The sequence below is a fragment of the Piliocolobus tephrosceles genome, chromosome 13 (assembly GCF_002776525.5).
Source record: "Piliocolobus tephrosceles isolate RC106 chromosome 13, ASM277652v3, whole genome shotgun sequence".
NCBI lineage: Eukaryota > Metazoa > Chordata > Mammalia > Primates > Cercopithecidae > Piliocolobus > Piliocolobus tephrosceles.
Genome location: NC_045446.1, coordinates 20929432 through 20953124, shown reverse-complemented (window position 1 = coordinate 20953124; position 23693 = coordinate 20929432). Strand labels below are relative to the sequence as shown.

At 36.1% G+C, this 23693-nt stretch overlaps 1 protein-coding gene across 1 annotated transcript in view; it reads left to right on the top strand.

Annotated features, from left to right (window-relative positions):
• HSD17B12 (hydroxysteroid 17-beta dehydrogenase 12) overlaps nt 1–23693 on the top strand; it is a 167831-nt gene that overhangs the window by 64035 nt on the left and 80103 nt on the right. The window contains exons 2-3 of the mRNA XM_023215816.3: nt 6122–6168; nt 9302–9377. Coding sequence (XP_023071584.1) covers nt 6122–6168; nt 9302–9377 — 123 coding nt within the window. The remainder of the gene's footprint in view (nt 1–6121; nt 6169–9301; nt 9378–23693) is intronic.

Genomic DNA, 23693 nt, shown 5'->3' with positions numbered 1-23693 from the left:
GGACTTTCATTAATTGTATCAATATTGGTTCATGTGTATGTGAGGTGTATTCAGGAATGTTCTCAGGCATAATACCTGTGAGGAAGCAAAAGAAGCAGAATTGAGCAGAGGGAGAAGTCGAACTGTGATGCAGTTGTGGCAAAGGTTGTAGCTGATACCATTGGCCCTGAATGTAGGATGGCTCTAGAGAGATGCCTAAGTGAGGTAAGGGAGCCCAACCTTTGTCCCTGAGTGTGGCCTCGCCAAGAGACATGTACTGCCCATGGGAGCAAGGCAGCCCCCCTTTGGCTGAGAGCAGTTACTGGCAGCAGTTAACACTCCTGGCAAGAAAGGATTGATTGAGTACCTCTGTGCCAGAAGGGAGGATCTGGCTGATGCACTAACAGTATCCATTACAAACTCCAACAACTGGAGAATCGGGAAAAGGAAGACAATTTACATGAGGCGGATTTCAGAATCTCTAGACCTGGCATATTCTGGCCTTTCTAAGACTGGTTTTAGTTTTATGGTATGCTGGTTTTTAGATCAACCCAGAGTTGGCAATTTTAAACATGGATACGTACATGCAACAGTTATCTGTATTCTTTTGAAAGAGATTCCAGTTAAATTTTTAGATGCACAGTACTGAGTGACTTTACATAGTTTCATTCTTCAGCATATTCTCATTAAGAGATTTCTGAGCCCTTAATCCGAGAATTCTGATGACACTGCCATCAATTCATTGCTGTAATCATATATAGTCATATGTCACTTAATGGTGGGGATACATTCTGAGAAATGTGTTGCTAGACAATTTTGTTGTGCAAACATCAACAGAGTGTACTTCTACAAATCTAGACGGTTTAGCCTACTGTACATACCTAGGTTATATGGTATGGTCTAAAGCTCCTAGGCTACAAACCTATATATAATAGCATGTTACTATACTGAATAGGCAGTTGTAACACAGTGATATTTGTGTATCTAAATATATCAAATGTAGAAAAGTACAGTAAAAATATGGTGCAAAAGATTAAAAAGGGCCAAGGATGGTGTCTCATGCCTATAATCCCAGCCTTTGGAAGGCCGAGGTGGGAGCATTGCTTGAGGCCATGAGTTCAACATAGTAAGACCTGGTCTCTACAGGAAAAAAAACAAAAAAAAAACAAAAAAAAAAACAGCTGGTCAGGTATGGTAGCATGTGCCTGTAGCTACACAGGAGGCTAAGGCAAGAGGATCACTTGAGCCCAACAGTGAGAGGCTGTAGTGAGCTATGATCACACCATTGCACTCCAGCCTGGGTGACAGAGCAAGACCCTGACTCTTAAACAAACAAAAGTTTACAAATGGCACATCTGTATAGGACGCTTAGTGTGAATGGAACTTGCAGGACTGGAGTTTCTCTGGGTAAGTGAGTGAGTGAGTGGTGAGTGAATGTGAAGGCCTAGGATATTACTGTATACTACTGTAGACTTTATAAACACTTAATATGTGGGCTATACTGAATTTATTTTAAAAATTTTTCTTTAATAATAAATTAGCTTACTGTAACCCTTTTACTTTATAAACTTATCTTGCTTATCTTTTGGACTTTTGTAATAACACTTAGCTTAAAAAAGAAACACATTGTATACTGTACAAAAATATCTTCTTTATATCCTTATTCCATTTTTAATTTTTAAATTTTTATTTTTTACTTTTGAAGCTTTTTTGTTAAATACAAAGATATAAAACATACACATTGGCCTGGGCCAACACCAGGTCAGGATCCTCAATATCAGTGTGTTTTACCTCCACATCTTGTCCCACTGGAAGGTCTTCAGACACAATCACAGACATAGAGCTGCCATCTCCTATGGTAACAGTGCCTTCTTCTGGAGTATCTCCTGAACGACCTGCCTGAGGCTGTTTTACAGTTAACTTTTTTTTCTATAAAGCAGAGAGAGTATACTCTAATGTGAAAAAGTATAGTATTATAGTAAATACATAACCCAGGAGCATAGTTGTTTATTATGATTATCAAGCGTTATATGTTATATATAATTGTATGTGTTCTACCTTTCTATCACTGGCATAGTAGTAGGTTTGTTTACACCAGCATGACCACAAACACGTGATTAATGCATTACGTTACAACGTTATGACAGCTACAGTGTCACTATGTGAAAGGAGTTTTTCAGCTCCATTGTAATCTTAGGAGACCAGAGATGTATATGTGGTCCTTCGTTGACCGAAACATTGTTATGCAGCTGCTGACTGTATGTGGTTTGCTTGCTCCACAGTTGTAGGCTTAATGCAGAATAATCTAGTTACCAATAGGATTTGTAAATAGGTCAGTGGCTAATAGGTGTTAGTGTAGGAAAGTAAAACATACTGTACTTGTAAATAAAGACTTTTGAGAAACCAGGTTGTCAGGAAAACAATCCAAGTCTTGCATGTTTTGCAATTTTTTAGACCAACTAAATGCCAATCATCATTCAAACACTCAACAAATGTCTACTGAACACCTACCTTGTGCACGTTGCCTAGCAAGGAGCCTAGAATCTTACAGAAGAATTAAGACATGTAGATGTTAGGAAATACAATTCAAAAGAGAGTGGTAAAGTGCCATCGACATAAAGATGTGTCAAGTGTTGTGGGAGTTTAGAAAGAGGAAGTTTTCTTTTGCGTAAAGTGATCTAGAACAGTGGAGTTGATGGATCTTCAGTAAGGCTTTGATGGAAGAGGGTAGGAGGTGAGGTTCTGTGTGGAGAAAAGGGCTTGTGGGGTGCCTGCATAAACTGGCCATAAAAATATGGGACAATAAGTTGTGGAAAGCCACAAGAGGCCTCTGAGGAGGAAAGCCTCCTAATTGCCATTATGTTCCCATGCTCAGAGCAAGACCTGCTCTCTTATCTGTAAACACTGTGTTCAAGGAGAAAGACACTCCTTTGAAGCACTGGAATGTGGACAGATATGCAGGCTCCTAATTAAGTTCGCTCCCACCAGCTACTCTCTGATAAGTTAAAGATATGCTGTTGGAGCACAAAGGAGATTCACTTAAACCGCCACTGCTAGATTATGCATATGACGCACTGCCTCCCTTTCACCGCTTCACCCTGAACATCTGCTTCTTAGATTTAAGTGATTGTACTAAATTAAAAGTGTGGAGACCAGAGCTCTGAGCCTTTTGTAGCCTTCATTTTGCAGTTGGCCTCCTGACCCCAACTCTTTATGCCCTCTTGACCTGTCTCTTCTCATTTCTTCATCGCCACTGGACTTTGGGTACCCTACGGGTGGTGTTGAGGCTGGTCCCCAACAGCTCTGGGATCTTGGAGAGGGGAGAAAAGTTTATCACAGAGAAAAGGAAGAGGAGAAAATTGGAAACAATTAGAATATGTTTATCCATCACTTAAGAAACGTTAGTGAATCAATAGCAAGAATACAGTATAAAATTTGGATTCCTGTGCCTCTAAAAACAGTCAGGAGATGAAAAGTTACAGAAAATTATGCTCATTGCTACACTATTCACAATACCAAAGACATGGAATCAGTCCAGGTGCCCATCAATGGTAGATTGGATAAAGAAAATGTGGTACATATACACCATGGAATACTACACAGCCATAAAAAAGAATAAAATCATGTCCTTCGTAGCAACATAGATGAAACTAGAGGCCATAATCTTAAGCAAATTAACACAGGAACAGAAGACCAAATACTGCATGTTCTTACTTATAAGTGGGAGCTAAACATTGAGCACACGTGGAAATAAATATAGGAACAATAGACACTGTGGCCTAGGGAGAGTGGAAGGAAAGGGGGCGAGTTGAAAAACTACCTATTGGGTACTATCCTCACTCCCTGTGTGGTGGGATATATACCCAAAACCTCAGCATCAAGCATTATTCCCATGTAACAAACCTGCACATGTACCCTCTATATGTAAAATAAAAGTTGAAATTAAAAAAAAAAAAAGAAAAATTAAAGTTACAAATTGATCATGAGGTTGGAGGAGATTTCATAAGATGCTCAGTTTTCTGTAGTTAGGTTCTCCCACAAGTATTTAAATCTGTTAGTTACTAATGTTTTCTATAAACAGGACAATAGTGACAAAAACACATGGGTTACCTTTGGAAGATGCCAGAGTACCAATTTATTTTGAAAACCGATGAAGGCAAAAAAATTTCCAACATTTATCTTGTGTTCTTATGCAATCTATATATCATGGTAACTAACTAATGAGGAATAATTTGTCTCTGGAAATATTCCAGCTAATAGGTGAAGATTAATGATTGAACTCTAATACCACCATTTTGCAACCCCTAATGAAATAATGGATCTCAGTGGTGACCAGCAGTTGCTGTTAATATAACAAAACAAAAGATAACCAGACATATGCTTCTTGATGTAAAAATGCATTATCCCTTATGAAGTACTCCTACCAAAAAAACCAAACCTGAATTTGATCAATATCTATATCCAACCACCATGGGACAGAGGAACATGTTAAATGATATCAAGGACAGGCTGAGAAAGCACAAACCTATGACCTAATATCTTAAACCAATAAATTGAGAGGGTGAAGGGAAGAAAGGGGAGAGGGGTTATAGACATGGCTAATTGACATATTAACAAATTCTATTATGGAACCTATTGAATTCTGATTGGAACAATTGTTAAAAGTTTTTTGAAACATTTGGCAGAATTTATAGTGATTACATATTGGATGTCAAGGAATTGTTATAATTTTAGGAATGAGATAATGATATTGTGTTTATTTTTAATAGCAGAAACATACTGTAATAGTTATGAATGAAGTGACGTAATGTTTTTACTTCAAAATAATCCAGTGTGAGAGGAAGCAGGAGGGGATGTTAGATGAAGCAAGGTTAACCTCAAGGTGAAGCTGGGCTATGGATACCTAGGGGTTTGTTATACTGTTCTCTAGATATTTCAACTTTTTTATTCTTTTTTTTTTTTTTTTTATTCTGGAAAGATATCAGCTAAGCAAGAACATGATGAAAGTCTATAAGATTCTGCGAGATATGGCTAGGGAGAATATGAATGATATTTCTAAATAGTAAAATTAGGGACCATCTTGTATAATTTGAAAGAAGTGGACAAATACAAGAAAATCCTACTTTACACCATAACTTGTTTTTTAAAATCTGTAAATGTTTTGGAAAAACTCATATTTAGAGAAGCAGACATCTGTGCTTTGAACATGTAACATGATTCTAGTATTCCAGAGATAAGATATCATAGTATAGCCTGCCCTATATAATTTTCAAATGTTTCTGCTACATAAAGGTTTTGAGGTTGTAAGGTAAATATGGTTTATCATAGAATAATTAAATCATTTTCTATTTACTTTTACTACCCTTTGTTTTAAAAAGCAGCTTATGAAGATATATACAGTAAGTATGTACTTAGGTGTATAGCTCAGTGAATCTACACACACACAGTGGTAACTGCCACCCTAAAAATATACAGAATATTTCCTGTATCCCAGAAGATTCCTGTATTGCCCTTCCCTGTTATCTACCCCACTATCCAGAGGTAACCAGTATTCTAACTTCTATAACCATAGATTAGTTTTACCTTTTCTTGAACTTACATTTTTATGGCAGGCTTTTGTAATGTCTTAGAGATTCATTCATGTTTTGCATGTATCAGTAGTTCTTTTTTACTGCTGTTTAGTATTCCATTATTTGTCTATATCTCAACTTACTTATTCTTCTGTTGATTAATATTTAGTTGCATTTACCTACTATGCATTAACTAAGCTGCCGTGAACATTCTTTGGGTAGATATTCATTTCTATCTCTTGAGAATTGGTGGGTTAAGGTAGGCATATTTTTAGTTCTGAACATATTGGCAAATAGTATTTTCCAAAATAATTGTACCAATTCACAGTGCCACCATCAATGTGTGAGAGTCCAGTCACAACACATTCTTTTTAACACTTGGTTTTGAAGTCTTTTTAAAATTTTAGCTATTGCAGTGTGTATTCAGCCTTAGATTTGAACCACTGGTATTGTTCTGTCTTTTACCTCAAAGTATCACACTGGTCCTCTTGTATGTAATTGGTGGGTCCTAACTATGACCAGTTCTTCATTGTAATTCTTAGACTAAACTATTGCTTTTTTCCCTTTCCCAGTTGTCACAGGTGGTACTGATGGAATTGGAAAATCATATGCAGAAGAGGTAGGTGATTTTCAAGATCTTTCCTTTTGATATAAAAACTAAGAATAAATATGGGATGATTTCTTACAGTAGTTTTGATTTTTGAAGTAAAAAACACAAATACAATGTTGTGTGGTACAACAGATGCTTTTTGTTTCTACCTTGTTGGAAATACCGTATTTGCTTAAACAGACGCAATTTTTTGAAACGAATTTCGTGTAAAATAAGTATAAAACTTTCTGACTGTACTGGGTAGTTGGAACTGGGAACAATTTAGTGTAATTTTATTTTATATCATGTAAGTGTGTACAATCTTCAGATTTGAAAGTCAATTATTTTGAACTATTTTCCAAAAAATGAAAATATTATTATAGGTGGTTACATTTCTAGGCTAGTCCATGACATCATTTTCACAAGAAGGACTGTGATTAACAGACAGGTATTGATAGACACAGGCAAAGGGTTCAGATTCTCTACAATGAAATTAAAGAACAGGAGAGCATCATAGTTTGAAGACTGTTGTACAAAGCAGGAGCCGGGGCAGTATTCTTTAGGCAAGTTTCTCTGTCTTCTGGTCCCTGAGAAGGCACCTACAGCCTATGGTGAAGTTATCTGGAACAGTGGGGTGATTCTTATAAGGATCCCAGCAGATTCACTGGATCTTCCATTTATCATTCTCAAAAAGTCTTTTTGTTAATTTTAATTTTTCCAGCTTTTTATTTGGAAGAATATCAAAACTACAGAAAAGCTGCAAGAATGTTAACAAACACCTGTATACTCTTCACCTGGATTCACTGATTGTTAAGATTTGACACATTTAATTTACTTTATTATTATTATTAATTATTTTGCTGGACCATTTGTAAGTTAGTTATAGACATAACAGTTCACCCCTAAATATTCCAGGATGAATCTTCTAAGAACTAAAACATTCACCCTTACAGCCCCAATACATTGGTCACAATAGGAAGTTTAATGTGACACAATACTATTGTATGACATACAGCCCTTATGCAGGTTTCCAGTTGCCCCAATACCTCCTTTTAAGCTCTTTTTTTATTGTTGTTGTTCCAAGATCCAGGTAAGGATTATGCACTGCATTTGGTGTCATGTCTCTTAGTCTCCATTAATCTAAAAGAATAAGTTAGCCTTATTTTTCTTTTATAAGAATGCCATTTTTGAAAAATCCAGGTTAGCTGTCTTGCAGACAAATTTGGATTTGTCTCTTTGTTTTCTCATTAGATTCAGGAAAAGCATGTTTTCATCGGGAAGGCTACACAGGTTTATCCTTCTGAGTTCATCTTAGTAGGAGGCACAAGAAGTTTCATTTGTCCCATTATTGATTATAAATGTAATTAATAAGGAATATGTGGAATGACACTTTGAGCCTGTATAAATATATTATTTCCCAAGAATCTTTTATCCAATGGTGTTAGGATTCATTGACAGTTTTTGCCTACATTGATTATTACCATGGTGGTGAAAAAATGGTGATTTTTGGCCAGGTGCAGTGGCTCACACCTGTAATCCCAGCACTTTGGGAGGCCGAGGTGGGTGGATCACCTGAGGTCAGGAGTTCAAGACCAGCCTGGCCAACATGGTGAAACTCCATCTCTACTAAAAATACAAAAATTAGCTGGGCGTGATGGTGGGTGCCTGTAATCCCATCTACTCAGGAGGCTGACGCAGGAGAACCACTTGAACCCAGGAGGTGGAGGTTGCAGGGAGCTGAGATCATACCGTGGCACTCCAGCCTGGGTGACAGAGCGAGACTCCATTTCCAAAAAAAAAAAAAAAGTGATTTGTTTATAATGCTGTCTCTCCTACATTTATTAAGATGGTATTTTTCTATAAAAGCTTTTCCTTATCCCTCTTACCCTATTAATTTTTTAAAAGAAAGTATCAGTATGGGCTAATGGTTTTTTTAGTGGAGTTATAGCAGATTAATTTTGCAAATCATCACCAACCTTTTTATTTTTATAAAAAATGTTCTTCCATAGCTTCATTTGCGATATCACTCACTACTTAATAAACCCTGACTTTAGGATTTAAGACTGGAATATTAGTTTGCTAAATCACTTTTAGTTCATAGCACCTAATTTATTGCTCATTTATATTCTGTCTAGAATATTTCACTAAATAGTTTTGTGCAGATTAGTGCTTTTTTCCCTCTACTACTACATTTATGTGTCCTGGGATAGTAACCACATTTGTGTAAATCTTTTTCATTATATACAATATTTACACATGCTGGGTATGTACACAGAAGGTGTTCCTCAGGAAATTCTTCATTAATTTATTCAATTAACTTCTTTAGTTTGCCATGGTCCATAAAGTAAGGTTAAAATAATTTAAAAACTTAATTTTTAAAATTATTTTAAAAACTTAAAATTATAAAAATAATTATATTTTTAGGAATTTTTAACATTTTAATAGTAGTTTCCTTTGCCAGTCCTCTGATGTTTGTTTTAGATATCCATTCTGCAACAAAACTTTTTTTTTTTTTTTTTGAGATGGAGTCTCGCTCTGTTGCCCAAGCTGGAGTGTAGGGTGGGTGCAATCATGGCTCACTGCAGTCTAGACTTCCTGGGCTCAGGTGATCCTCCCACCTCAGCCTCCTGAGGAGCTGGAAATATAGGCATGTGCCACCACACCCAGATAATTAAAAAAAAATTTTTTTTTAAATTTTTTGTAGAGATGGGATTTTACTATGTTACCCAGGATGGTTTTGGACTCCCAGGCTTAGGCAATTCTCCCACTTTGGCCTCCTGAAATGCTGGGATTGCAGGTGTGAACCACTGTGCTTGGCACAAAAACTTTTTTAAAGCTAATTTTTAAATTATGGAAGTAGTAGACACTTAACGGTTTAAAAAACCCAAACATCTATAGATGGTATAAAATGAAAAAGTAAAAGTCTCCCCTCCTTCTAAAACCCTTTGACATTGAAATACTAGCTTGATTTAGAAAGATAACTTTTTAGGGAAGTTTTTTGGTCAAATCTCTATTTTAGATTGTGTCTTCATTACACTTGGGTTTATATGTTTTTTATTTTGAACTATAATCTGGACAGGTTTTCTTAAAATGGGGTTTATAGCTCATTAATGTTTTTCAGTGACATGCACAGGCGTGATTCAAATCTCCTTTACTGTTTCAGTTAGCAAAGCGTGGAATGAAGGTTGTCCTTATCAGCAGATCACAGGATAAACTTGACCAGGTTTCCAGTGAAATAAGTAAGTTCTCACATCAAACAAAAGGAATACATAGGTAATTGATGTTTTCAAGCAGTTATCTGGTACTGACATAGTTATTTCTAGTTCAGGAAACTTCTTTTTCAAGGAGAGATATCATGAAAGAGCATGAAAAAGCACAGAATGCTTTAAAAATGGATCATCAATTTTAGGCTGAGGGTGGTGGCTCACGCCTGTAATCCCAGCACTTCGGGAGGCTGAGGCGAGTGGATTACCTGAGGTCAGGTTTGTGCTGTACTTTACTAGAACTAAAACTGCAATCATAAATTATAGAATATGGGTGTGATGCATGCAACCAAGCGAAAGGGGTTTCCCCTAGAAAACCATCAGATCTCTTGAGATTTATTCACTACCGTGAGAACAGTATGGGGGGACCCGTCCCCATGGTTCAATGATCTCTTACCAGATCCTTCCCATAACATGTGGGAATTATGGGAGAGACAATTAAAGATGAGATTTGGATGGGGACACAGCCAAACCATTCACAGTGTCTTACTGGAGATTCCCAATATTAAGTATGTTACATCTTTTTTTTTTTTTTTTTTTTTTTTAATTATGTTAACCTTGCTGAGAGTACAGATCTTTACAAAGCTGAGCATGTAGTATACAGATATACAGTATATCTTTGGCATTTGAAGAGTTTAACATTCAAGATTTCAGCTATGTAAATGCAACCCCAAAGGGCCAAGAGATACAGTATTTTGCAGTTTTGCTGAGGTCTGAATCTGAATAACGCCATGACACTAATGAGCCCGAGGTAGTTACTGAGATAGTAGGAGAATTTAACATACTGCCTGGATCTTAGCACTGTTTCATTCTTAGCTTCTTGGAATCTTGTATATAATAACTCTTAAAGTGATTTAAAAAATGTTGTGTTTGTGGGTGTGTCTAGAAATTGGCCCTTAATGAATGCATCTACCAGTTGCTAGAAATAAAGGTTCATAGGGAGAAAGTAGATGCTTTTGACTAAATGGAATGTTGCATTTTGAAATGCTGTGATATGAATGAATCTACCATCTACTCGATACAGAAACAAGAAAAGCTACCCATGACACTTTGAGCAAGTACTGCAGCCTGTACAAAAATTGCTCAATGACTCAGAAGATGTGCTTTAATGATATTTGAGAATTTGGTTAACTCATGATATGAGGTGGCACGTGACTGTTGGCAGAAATATGATTCTGGAGAAAGACAGGATTCTGTTCAAACATTTTCATGAAGGAACAGATGGTAAAGACATTGAATTGACCTTTATTAAAAGGCATGAGTTTTTATCCTTGTTAAAATTTTTGAAAAATGTTTTTCTGGGCATAATATGAATTTAATAGGAGAGGTGATATCAGCAGACTATGTCTTCTGTTCTAAGCTGAAAAAATACACAGAGGAGATTCATAAGTTAAGACAGATTTTTAACTGAGATGTAAATCACCTCTTTGGGAGGATAATGTTTGCATGAACATATTTATTCCAGGAGAAAGAAGGACCAGTATTTAATTTTGTCAAAGAAAGACTAACGCGGCATTTCTTTGGTTATGCCTTTAACACATCTTTATTGAATGCCTGTGTACCAGGTACTGTGCTAGGCAGTGAAGATACAATGGTGAACAAGGTGGCATGCAGTCCCTGTTCTCAAAGAACTTAAGTGAGGGAGACAGTAAAAACAAATAGGTAAAAAAACAAACAAACCAAACCAAAAAAAAGCACACAAAAAAACAGACAAATAAATAATTGCAGTCTATATTGAATGCCACAAAGGAAACAAAGGGCTAGAGAGATAACAGTAGAGAAGTTCTTATTTTGTTGCAGCATGGTGAGTCTTGCGATTGGCAGGGTGATAAAACGGCCAGAATAATGGCCTCTTGCCCATATAACAGACTCCAGTAATGAAACTGGAGCTTTACTGAAAGACCTATCCTCTGGGCCCATTTGGAGGTATAATGGTGGAGGGACTGTGTATGTGCAAGTTGCATTGGTACATGCACTAATGTTTCTATTTTCTTAAGCCTTGTTATGCAAGGAAATTTATGGTTTCCCAGTCTCATTAAACTGTAGCCTATCATGGAGTCCAAGTTCCAAGTTTCAGTCAGCCAACCAAGTCAACCAACTATATGAGCTAAACATTAAATCCTAAATCTCTAGTAAGTGAATCATAAAAATATTTGGCCCAATCTGGTATTATATTGTTTTCTATTGTGGGTATCCATGAGGGATATTTGAGTTAGGTCTTGAGGAGAAGAGGAACTCTTTTGCTAGGAAACTGCCCTTACTGTTATGGCAGAGTTATTATAGGATCTTCAAGCCAGAGAACACCGATCTTGGCAGACACAGGCAGGAGAATAGACTAGTACTATTTCCACTGGAAAGGGAGGTTCAGAGTAGCTTGAGAGTCCAGGATTCTCAGTTTCAGTTGAGTCTGCCCAAATATCCCCATCCCAAATCTCAGGGTCATACTTTTTCTCATTCAGGGCTTTCAAATGCGACTAGGTGTCTGTGGAGTTCAACTTAAGTTGTAATTCTGTAACTGGCACATTTAAATCTGATGTTAGCAAGGTAAACTCCATGGCTATAAAACATAAAACTGTTTACTGGGGCTACCATGCAAGTTCTCTGGTTCTCTCATGGTAAATGTGAGCTGACAGTTTAGTGATCTGAACTTGTCGTTTTTATTCTGTAAGTGTTCCAGTATATTCAGAAGAAGCCACATCTTAGCACAGTCTTTGTATGCATCGTTTCTGCCAAACTCAAATGTAGTCACCATTTGGTCACTCAAGGCACTTCTCCAATGGGTACTTCATTACAGTTAACAGCCAGGGTTAATTTGATGGACTGTCATATCACTTATTGCATAATGGATTGCTAGTGTTCCATTTCCCCATTGGGAAGGGGCTTGACACTGTGTCTAAGCCCAAGACACAATCAAACCAGTGCAAAAGTCCTTTGAGGTTTATGTCTTGTGATCCTACTCCTGAAACTAATTCCTGTATCAGGCAGAGCCCAGTCAGGAAACAAATCACACAATTCAGTTTAACTGGGATAACTTGTCTCTTCTAGTCCAACACTTAAACTCACTCCAGTGGGTTAAACTCATCGTTCTTACTTCCCTGTGTGACTGAAACACAAAAAGAGGAAATGAGGGATTGACAAGGAAATTACTTGACAAGTGAAAAAATTCGGGACTTTTTTTGGTTGCTCTCACCTTCGAAATCTGTTATCATATAAACTTGGGCACTTTATATGAAGAAGTAATTCTTTATGAATGTGGAGGGTAGCCTACTCATCAGTGTCAAAGTTTTTAAGAAAAAATTTGAATAGATTATATGTAGTTTAGTAGGACACTAAATGTTTCACCAACAATGGATAAGTGCTTTGTCAGGATTGACTGCTTTGATGAAATTATAGTTCTTTGTCAGGATACCTGTCACCCTTTTAATTAAGACAAGCTGAAAGCCATCACACATGTAATAAGTTTATTTTATTATCATTCTTAGCCAGGATGATTCATATATTGAGTATTTTTGCCAATTTTGATTCATCAAAGAAAAAAACTAGACAATTTTTTAACACTGAGCTGAATTTTTATTTTTAATAAAGCATAATAAAAAGGAGACTAGCTTTCAGAACAACTTGTTGGTTCACAGATTGTAGAGATAGCAATATTTATAATTCACATTATTATTTTACAGTCATTCCTTCCTTCTTTTCTTTTCTTTTTTTCTTTTTTTGAGACAGAGTCTTACTTTGTCACGCAGGCCGGAGTGCAATGGCCCAAATATGGTTCACTGTGGCCTCAACCTCCCAGGCTCGAGCAATCCTCCCACTTCAGCCTCCCAAGTAGCTGGGACTACAGGCTCATATTGTACCACCACACTTGGCTGAATTTTTTAAAATTTTTTTATTGAGACAAAGTCTCACTCTGTCGGAGTTCAATGGTACGATCTCGGCTCATTGCAACCTCTGCCTCCCAGCGGAGAATTCAAGCAATTCTCATGCCTCAGCCTCCTGAGTAACTGAGATTACAGGCATGTGCCACCATGCCTGGCTAATTTTTGTATTTTTAGTAGAGATGGGGGTTTCACCATATTGGCTAGGCTGGTCTTGAACTCCTGGCTTCATGTGATTCACCTACCTTGGCCTGCCAAAGTGCTGGGATTACAGGCCTGAGTCACTGCTCCCAGCCTAATTTTTTTTTCTTATATTTTTTTGTAGAAACAGGGTTTCGCCATGTTACCCAGGCTGCTCTCCAGTTCCCGAGCTCAAGCAATCCTCCCATCTTGGCCCCCCCAAAACGTGGACTTACAGGTGTAAGCCACTGTGTGCCCGGCCCACAGTCAGTATTTCTGATTGGATGCAATTTAATAAGCTTTGATTTTTAAAACTACATATTTCTTTCTTAGATTTTAAAAAAATCAAACCATGAGATTTCTCTTTTTTGTAACTTATCTCAGGGTGTAAAGCTTTTGGATGGTCCTGTAACTCCATAGCTTTCTCTCTTGAAATGCAATGCTTTTTTAGAAATGTAAATCTTACTGGTCTATAGTAAACAGAGGATAAGGTAAAAAATGTCCATTTCACTTTTTCAGGCCTTACTTGGAATCAAATTTGTATAGTTAAGATATGAATTTGAGCAAATAAGTTTGTTCCACAATTTTCTGATGCAGTAATAGTATCATTAATATGATGCCTTGTTATATTTAACTTGTTTCATTTTCATAAGGACAACAGGAGGCATTAGTAAACACCTACAGACCTTTTTGTTTTATGTCTAATAAAACTAAAACCACATGATGTTAGGATTAGAGAGTTAATCTCATCTAGCCCCATGAGTCATATTTTTAAAAGTGCTCCTTTAATGCTAGAAATAATCTTCGTTGCACTTAGAGTTTATATGTTACAGGGCCAGGAATCAAAACCTATCAGTTTTGCCTCTACTGGTTTTGTCTGTAGTACCTGTAACTGTAGAGATATTCTTTTACTCCAAGATCGCCAATTTTGTCAATGTTCCTGGCTTTCCAGAAAGTGATGTTCTGTACTACCTGTAAGACAGACTCCACAAGGCAGTGAGCTAGTCCCAGGATAGTTTCCTGAAAGGTCTTTGAAGCATTGTTTCCACATATGAGAATCCTTGTTCCTTACTAGTGGGCTTGTCATGCTTAATTAAATGAAATTTACCATTAAATGAAACATTTCTGGCATGGTCATGGTTACAAAATTGTTTTATCTAATTATATCCTGATAGGGAGAAGGATAGATTCTTACTGAGACAATGCAAATAATTACATTGTCATGTAAAGTAAAAGAACTCAATAAATGCATGTTGTAGCATATTTGGCCATTGCTTTGATTAGTTTTACAGACAAGGTCAATCAATATGTGTTGTATTTTCTATATAATTAACATCTTTAAATTTATGTAATGATTTACCAGTTTATATTCCAGCTACTGTTGCAGTGTAACAAACCACCACTGTGGTAAAGGAGCAACCATTTTAGATGCTCACAAGTTTTTCTGGTCAGGAATTTTGTCAGGACTCAGACAATCCTTTTGTTCCTCATGGCATTACTGAGGTCACTCAGTGATATTTTGCTGATGGATGGTCTGGTCTGGAAGATCTAAGATGGCTTCTCTTACAGGTCTAGTGACTTCAGAGGGGATGGCCAGAGGCTGGACTTAGCTGGGACTGTTGACTAGAACACCTACATGTAGCTTCTCTAGCAAAGCCATCTCAGGGTTACTGGACTTCTCACATGGTAACTATATTTCCCCCAGAGTGAGCATTCCAAGAGAACCAGGCAGAGGCTTATGTCTTTGTTGCCTGGTCTCAGAATTCATGTAGCATTATTACTGCCATACTCTGTTGGTCAAAGCAGTCATGAGTCTGCCCAGATTTAAGGGGAGAGGAATAGACTACCATTTGATAAGGGAGTGGCATGGTAACTTTGGCAAAGAACATATGGGATAGAAGATATTGTTGAAAAATACGATCTGGTTTTGGAAAATACAATCTGCCAGTTTATAAGCTATGTTAGAGTTTCCCAGAGAATATTTTTCCTGAATTCTGTGGGATCAGTAGGAAAAACATAGAATTCCAAGAGTGTTCATTGCAATTTGCCCAAGTATCCCTAACTACCATGAGGATTAGTGAAAAATTAAGAAGAAAAAAAAAAGACATTTTCTCAAAATATTAAGTTTTTTCTGATTCTATTTAGTCCTGCAAAATTAATTTTTGTTCCATTGGTCAGCAGCATGCTTTTCCAAAATGTTTAATTTTGGAATATAGTGTCCTATAGATACTAACTCAATTTCCTGGTACAATTTGTCAGACCGTCTGCTTTTGTGGCAGTGTTGGGTTACACTGAGCAGGAAGCCTGACCCATGAGTTGATTCTCTGCAGCATCAGTAATAGCCAAGAGTCCAGATATAGCCCTCACTGAGGCTAATTAGTCTTTTGATGATCTTCCTAAAGACTCTATTTTCTGACATTCAGTTTATGACCGGGGACTTTAGACAAGCTTGAAGGAAAAGTAGCAACCACCTGTTAATAAGACTGATGGTTAATTTATTATAATAATTACCAGTGTCAAAATGGAATCCCCTAGTGGGATAAAATATGAAACTAATTAATATGATTTAGCCAGTGATTATCCTGAGGGCATGAGCCTTATCATGGGCATTAGAGGAATTGATACCTCCAGAGACTTTCATAATGTGTGTTTTTAAATTGCCAACAATTAAGAGTATTTTGAACTTGTTGATAACATAATCTTATCAATCAATTTGTTCATAGTTGTGCCAGTGCATAGAATCATTAATATGTTTCTGTTCATCCTGAAAAGTAGTACATGTTGAGCCATATTTATTATTGGTTACACCTTGCCTACACATAATTGACCAGGGTGTTGAGCTTCTCTTATTGATTTAATAGTTCTTCCCATATCATTTGCTTGATAAACAAAGCAGGTCTCATAAGAGAGCTGAACTAATTAAAGATGTGGAGAATATGCTATGTATCTAGTTACTCCTAATGTCCTCCTTGCGCAATAGTGCTACATAACAGTTAATCAAGAAGCCCTGAAGATAGTTTGGGTGTAAAATATATCTTAACATTTTATTTTTCTTCATCTGAGGCCCAAATTTGTGAAGAGACTAGTCGTTATACTGAAATATAAGCATAAGTCTTCGGTACCCAAGACAAGAAATGATTACAGTCTTAGTTTGGCATGACAGTAATTAAAGCATAGCTATAAGAAATAATAATTATTAGCAAATCTAGCATATACAGAAACAAGAAACTTTTGTTAAAAAATCGTTCAACAACATGACAAAAGTCAACACAAAAACTCAAAAAATTAACAGGCTCTTAGGAAGTGAGAGTATTCTAAGGAGATAAGGAACCTTTGCTAGCCGGGCTGGATACTAAGGCACACAGTAATTTTTATAGCCTTATCATTAAGAGAAGACTGTATTCTCAAAGATCAGTTTTCTTCTCAATAACTGGTTCCAGACAGTTTAATTCATAAGCTTTCTTTGTTGATTTCAATTTATTTTATACCCTTACATAAATATATATGAATTTCTTTATTAATGTTAATCTTTAGAAATTGTCCAGGGTAACCAGTCTCTTTATTTCACTTGCTATGATATTTGTATAATATTTTAAGATCAATTAAGAATTATAGGTATTATATTTAAGTTGACATTGCAGAGCAACATGATCATTGTTGATACCACATTTGTCCAAGAGGTGACATTTGAAAGTTTTCCACAGAGGGCGTGAAGAGTTACTTAGTTTAAATGATTTGGGGAATGTCTGAAATTCACAAGAGTCAAGCCTTTTATTAAGACATCAATCCTCAACTTTAAATGGTTTGTGGAAGCCATGATACCTAACTGGTAAAACCTATGTAGAAAATTTAAACTCCAAGAATGAAATGTCACACTGGCATTATATTTCATACTGTGATAATATCAGAAGATATATAGCTATTTTTAAAATTAAAGTTATCAAACCAGTTTTAATTTGGTTAGGGGTTTACCTTAATTAGGAGTGTAATGTGAAACTTGGTTTTTTTTTATACCACATTATATATTTTTTTTATAACTCTGCATTTATTTACCAATATTAGAAATGTTTCAAAAGTTTATGTTAGTACATTTTAAAATAATGACTAGTTGTTAGCCAAAGATCTGAATTTTAAAAACTATCACTGTTTGAGCTGGCCATTTCTGTGGGGAGTGATATTTCTGAGATTGCCAGCACATTTAAAGCCTCAGAAGTTTTGTCCTTGTCTAATAATTTTTTAGTTTTTTTCTTCTTAGATTTAAATAAGCATTTATTAGTCTTTATAAGCTATCCAGAACAGGGGCTCTTCGAAATTTAAAAGAGAGAATTGATGGGCAGTATTGTTCATGTCTTCTGTATCCTTATTGATTTCCTTTCCACTTTCTCCATCAATTATTTTGAGAAGGGAAATGAAATCACCAACTATAATTATGGATTTGTCCTTTACAATTTTTCTATTTCTCTGTGATTAGGTATATTAACATTTAGAGTTGTATGTCCTCTTGATGAATTCACCTTTTATCATTATGGAATGACCCTCTTTACTCTTGATAATAATCTTTGCTCTGAAATCTACTTTGACTGAAATGTACTTTGTCTAGCTTTCTTTTGATTAGTGTTAGTATGGTATGTCTTTTTACTTTTAATCTGTAAGTGCTTTATATTTTAAATAGGTTTCTTATAGAGTTGATCCTGCTTTTTTATCTAAATTGATGGTTTCTGCCCTTTAGTTGGGGTGCCCAGACCATCTGTATTCAGTATCATTGTTCATTGGGCTGAAACCTACCAATTTGCTTTTGTTTTCTATTTATTCTGTCTGTTCTTTGTTCCCTTTTTCATTTTTTCTGCCTGCTTTTGGATTTTTTTCTGCATGCTTTTAGAATTCTAATTTTATTTCTATCCTTGGTTTGTTGACTGTATATCTTTTTTTTCTTTCTTTAAAAGTCTTATATTTACATATGTATTAACATTTCTGATGCTTTTCATTCTTTTATGTAAATGATTTCAATCAGGAATCTTTTTTTCCCCCTTTTGCCTGGTCTGAAGGACTTCCTTTAACATTTCTTGTAGGCTGGTCTGCTGATGATTAATTCTTTTTGTATATCTGAAAAAAAAAAAAAAAAAAAAAAAACCTTTACATTTGAAAGGTATTTTCTCTGGGTGTAAAATGATAGATTGAGGGTTTCATTTTGTTTTCTGGTATTTAAACTACTTTGCTTCACTATCTTCTGGCTTGCATTGTTTCTGATAAGAAGTCAGCTGTTACTCTTACCTTTTTATCACCATGCGTAATGTGAGGTTTTTCTCTTTTCTGGTTACTTCTAAGATTTTTCTCTTTATCACTTACTTTTTTTTTTTTAATTATTATTTTGCCTCTTGTTGTAGTTTCCCTACTTGGAGTTTGTTAAGCTTAAATTTAAGTGTTTATAGTTTTCGGATAGTTTCTTCATCTCACACACTTTTTCTGGGACTTTAGTTATGTATATATTAAGTTGGTTGAAGTTGTCTTAACCCACTGATGCTGTCTTCAGTTTTTATTTGAGTTTCTTTTCTCTCTGTGTTTCATTTTTGGACAGTGTTTATTTATATGCCTTCATATTCACTAACGTTTTTTTCTGCAGTGTCTAATATGCTGTTAATTCTTTTAGGGTGTTTTTAATCCAGACATTGTCTGCTAATTTTATATCTTCCTCACCTTTTCTTAACATGTTCATTCTCTAGTTTCTTGAACATACAGAATTTATCTATAATAATTATTTTAATGTGTTTAGTGTTTTGTCTACAAATTCCTCCATGTAGACTGCTAATTAGTAGATAGACTTGACTGCTGGGCTCTATTTGAATTTGTCTTCTCCTCATAATGGCCTAGAAAATCTCTCCAGACTATAAGCTAGGGCCATCATAGGGCTCACCTCATTTGTTTTCTTTCTCTTAGGGACTGCTGTCATGCAATGTCTGGAAACCATTGCTCCATATATTTTGCCCATTTTTGTTCAGGCTGGTCAAATGGTGTCTAGTTTTTTAGTTTAAGGCCAATGAGTAAATCTAGTCTCTGTTACACCATCATGGCCAGAAGCAGAAGTCCCTCTCCCCTCCTTTGTTAACCATCATAGATTTCCTGGTAAATACTACCATCATTGCATGTGTCCATAAATGTTTGGTCTACATCACACTTTTAAAGAGAGACAAGGACATAATTCTTTTGTATTTGGTTGTACCAGGCCTAGCATGGTTTAGGGGGTGTGGGCACTTAGTAAGTATTGTTTTGGTGACTGAAGAACTGCTGTGAAACTTCCTCATATTCTTACTCTTGCACAGAAAGATACTTTTGAAATTTAGCTTATGGTCCAATTTTGGCATACATGGTTTTTTAAGCCAGTATGAGACCATGTTGTAAAACTGTCTAACTAAACATTTTCTCCAAACGTAGCTAATTCCACTTCTTTACTGTTTGTTACCAGTCATTTACTCTGATAGAGAAAAACATCTGTAATATGGGTGGATATTTTGTTAAAAATGTAGTTTACCTACCAATTAGTTAGCCCAGCTAAATTAGCATGTGTTGGTCTGCATCTCCAATTAAGGCAGCTGCTTGAATGTTGCTGTTCTACAGCTGGCATTAGGGATGTGGGAGTGTACTCCACCGTGGCCAGACACTAGCTGTACCTCTCAATTAGCATATTTGTCTATGTTTGTATGGTTTCTTTAAAACAGTAGGGGGTCTTTCCAATTGGATTATTGATGGTTCAGTGACTTTTGTGTAAAAAAAAAAAAAACACTTTTTTTGGTTGGGAAATGTGGGACCAAGGTGTTATTAAATGAGTACCATTTAAGTAGAGAATGTTTCTCCTCCCACTTTTAAGTTGTTGGTTGTTGTTCTAAGTGGATAATTGTAATTTGAGGTAGAACCTTCAGCTATAGAAGAATTTGTAGAAAGGTATATTCTTGGAAACATTTATAAAGTTTAGTAGTTTTATGTGGGGATTGCTTCCTTTTTTATCATGAAAAGAAAGTACTTTGAAACTTATTGAAAAGGTTCACTTTAACTTGATTTTTCCATCAAGTGAAGTTATATATTTTATGATCAATTATCGGTTGTTTTGATAATCTTATTTTGCCATTATTTATTAAATGCATATTTTTGTTACATGCTAATCTTTAAAATAACTACAAACCAATTAGTTAGGTAATTTAAATGACCTAGTATTATGTCTAATACCAGAATCAAAGAGAAGAGGAATTCATTAACACCAAAAGGAATTTTCACATATTTGAATTATTTCATTTCTTTGCTATTAGAGCTAGACTAATTGCAGGTCTAGTTCTCATTCCACTCCTAGGTGATATTGATATTTCTAACTGTTCACCCTCTTCCAGTTTTCCTTTATGGTATTAATCTAGAATCTCAAGACCTCTTGAATGTATGCCATTGTTTTTCAATTAAGAATCACTTAAAATCAGTGTTTTCAACTTCTATTTCTGAAGTGAAGAAATAGAATGGAGGGTGCTGCTGTCACTACCCATTTCTAGAAAGCCTTTATTTAGTCTTTGTGTGCCTTTTACTAGTGGTTTATGTGCCTGGATGTTAGACCAGCAATGTAGGGGCCACCCTCATATGTGAGTCTCTAGCTTTCCTCCTGCTTCAGTTTGGCCATTTTGCTTTGGTCAGTTTTGTAAATTCAGTTTTATATTCTTTTGATAGAAGGGCCTATTGCAATAAAGTTTGAAAATCATTGCTTAGAAAACTCCACATTTTCTCTACCAATCTTTATTGCTTCCTTCCAACAAAGGACTTATGTTATTCAAAACATGTCTCTATGTGCCTAGCCTTCTATCCTCAGAGAAGGAAATGCCATCTTCTCTAAAAGCTAACTTTTCCCTGGTATCTTGATCCCCAGTGTCTTCCTGGTTCCTTAGGGACTTGTTCCCATAGCATTCGTCTCCATCTGATATGTCTCAAACAGTTACACTATAGACAAATTTTGTTGAGCTGATTGTTTTGTTTCAAAATCAGTGCATTTCACTTACATATGTATCTTAATTTATATTTTCTTCTGAAAATTTAAAGAATCTGTTAAACCTGGGCCCAGCATTCTTGCAAGGCAGCAATCTACTGGAGCTATGAACCAGTTGTCCTTTAGATGGGATTGCTCCTGTCAAGTTAGCCCAGCCCACTTATACAGTGCAGCACCTACCCGCTTTTATTAGGACCTCTCCACTTGCTTAAGTAATGGACTTGGCACTGATAACATTTAACTTGCAATCTCTGCCAGGCACAGTGGTTCATACTTGTAATTCCAGCACTTGAGGAGGCCAAAGTGGGAGGGTGGCTTGAGCCCAGAAGTTCAAGAGACCAACCTGGGCAACATAGGGAGACCCCATCTCTACAAATGTAAAAAATACAAAAATTAGCTAGGCTTGGTGGTGTGCACCTGTGGTCCCAGCCAGTGGGGAGGCTGAGGTGGAGGATTGCTTAAGCCTGGGAGGTTGAGGCTACAATGAGCCACTGTGTCGTCACTGTACTCCAGCACGGGTAACAGAGTGAGACTCTGTCTCAAAAGTAAAAGAAATACAAGTTTGCAGTCTTTATTATCCTTTAAGGCCTCTTAGCCTTACAGGACATCTAAAGAGAAACTCTATCTTGTTTGCAAGCCATTTCAGAATATTTGTAAGACACATAGAATGTTTTAGCAATTGGACTTGCCTGATTTTCAGTGAAATTTATTTCTTCTATTATGGTATATTTATAAATATTCTCCACGAATTTTGCTTTTGTCACATAACAGAAATATCTATAAATATGAATACTAAAACAAGGTAAACTTAGGACATAGGAAAATCACAAAAGTACGCATGTACAGGTTAGTGAGTAATTAGAGAGGGAGAGAATCACATGCTCCCTACTACTTTTCTTTTTCTTCCCAGAGGGAACCACTATCTTAATTTCTAACATTATCATTTAATTTTGACTTCTTGGACTTTATATAGATTGTATGATACAGTATATTTTCTTTTGAGTTTTGACTTCTTCAGCTCAATATTAATGTTTGTGACATTCATCCGTATTTTTACATGTAGCTATAAATAAATTACTCCTTTTAATCGCTTTATGAATGTATTACAATTTAGTTGTACATCCAATTGTTGATGGACTTTTGGATTGCTTCCAGTTTCTGGCTATTATCAGTAATGTGACTGAACAATCCTGGACATGTCTTTTGGAGCACATATATTTTTTTTTGAGACAGAATATTGAGACAGAATATTGCTCTGTCACCCAGGCTGGAATGTAGTGAGGCAATCTCAGCTCACTGCAACCTCCACCTCCCGTGCTCAAGTGCTTCTCCTGCCTCAACCTCCCCAGTGACTGGGATTAAAGGCACACACTACTATGCTCAGGTAATTTTTGTATTTTTAGTAGAGATGGGGCTTCACCATGTTGGCCAGGCTGGCCTTGGACTCCTGACCTCAAGCGATCGACCCACCTCAGCCTCCCAAAGTGCTAGGGATGACAGGTGGGAGCCACTGTGCCTGGCCTCATATTCTTGATAGTCTCTTTCTCATGTATAAGGCATTGCTGTTTCTTTCAGGATCTTTGGTACCGAGATACCAAGTACATTTCTGAAGATCATATTACAAATAAAGTAGCAGACTCAGAATCTGCACCTTCGTTTCTTCTATAAACTATCACCTTAAAAACAAAACAAGACAAACCAAAAACATTTATTGAGACCTGCAAACTTAACTGTTTTCATTTCTTTTGGTAGTTTTTATAAATTTTAAAAGTAATTGTGCATATATATGTATATATCTTGAAAGCTGAACATCTAACTTTTTCATTTAACTGCTTTTTACAAAATTTTATCTGTTGGTTCATGTGGAAGTTTGCCTTCATTTAGCATGGTTCTAAGTGTTGAGTCATTAATAGTGAGGAGACATAAAGTGCATTTTAAAGATCCTGTTGATGGAGATCTTATATGCTGCAGCTTACTGTGTTAATTGGAAAATAAGCCATCATAAAATCCCCCTACTCCTGTTTTCTCTTGAAAGTTCATTCTTGAAAATGTCATAGAACAAATAGGTGTGCTCATTTAGTTTGGCGTGTACTATCTCAGCAAATGATGAGTTAAACATTTTTGTTTTTGGCATTGCCTTCTTTCCATCACCCCTTCACTCACAGTGCTAAAACATTATTAATTGAATTTTCTCTTGGCACAATTACAAGATGACTTCTGCAA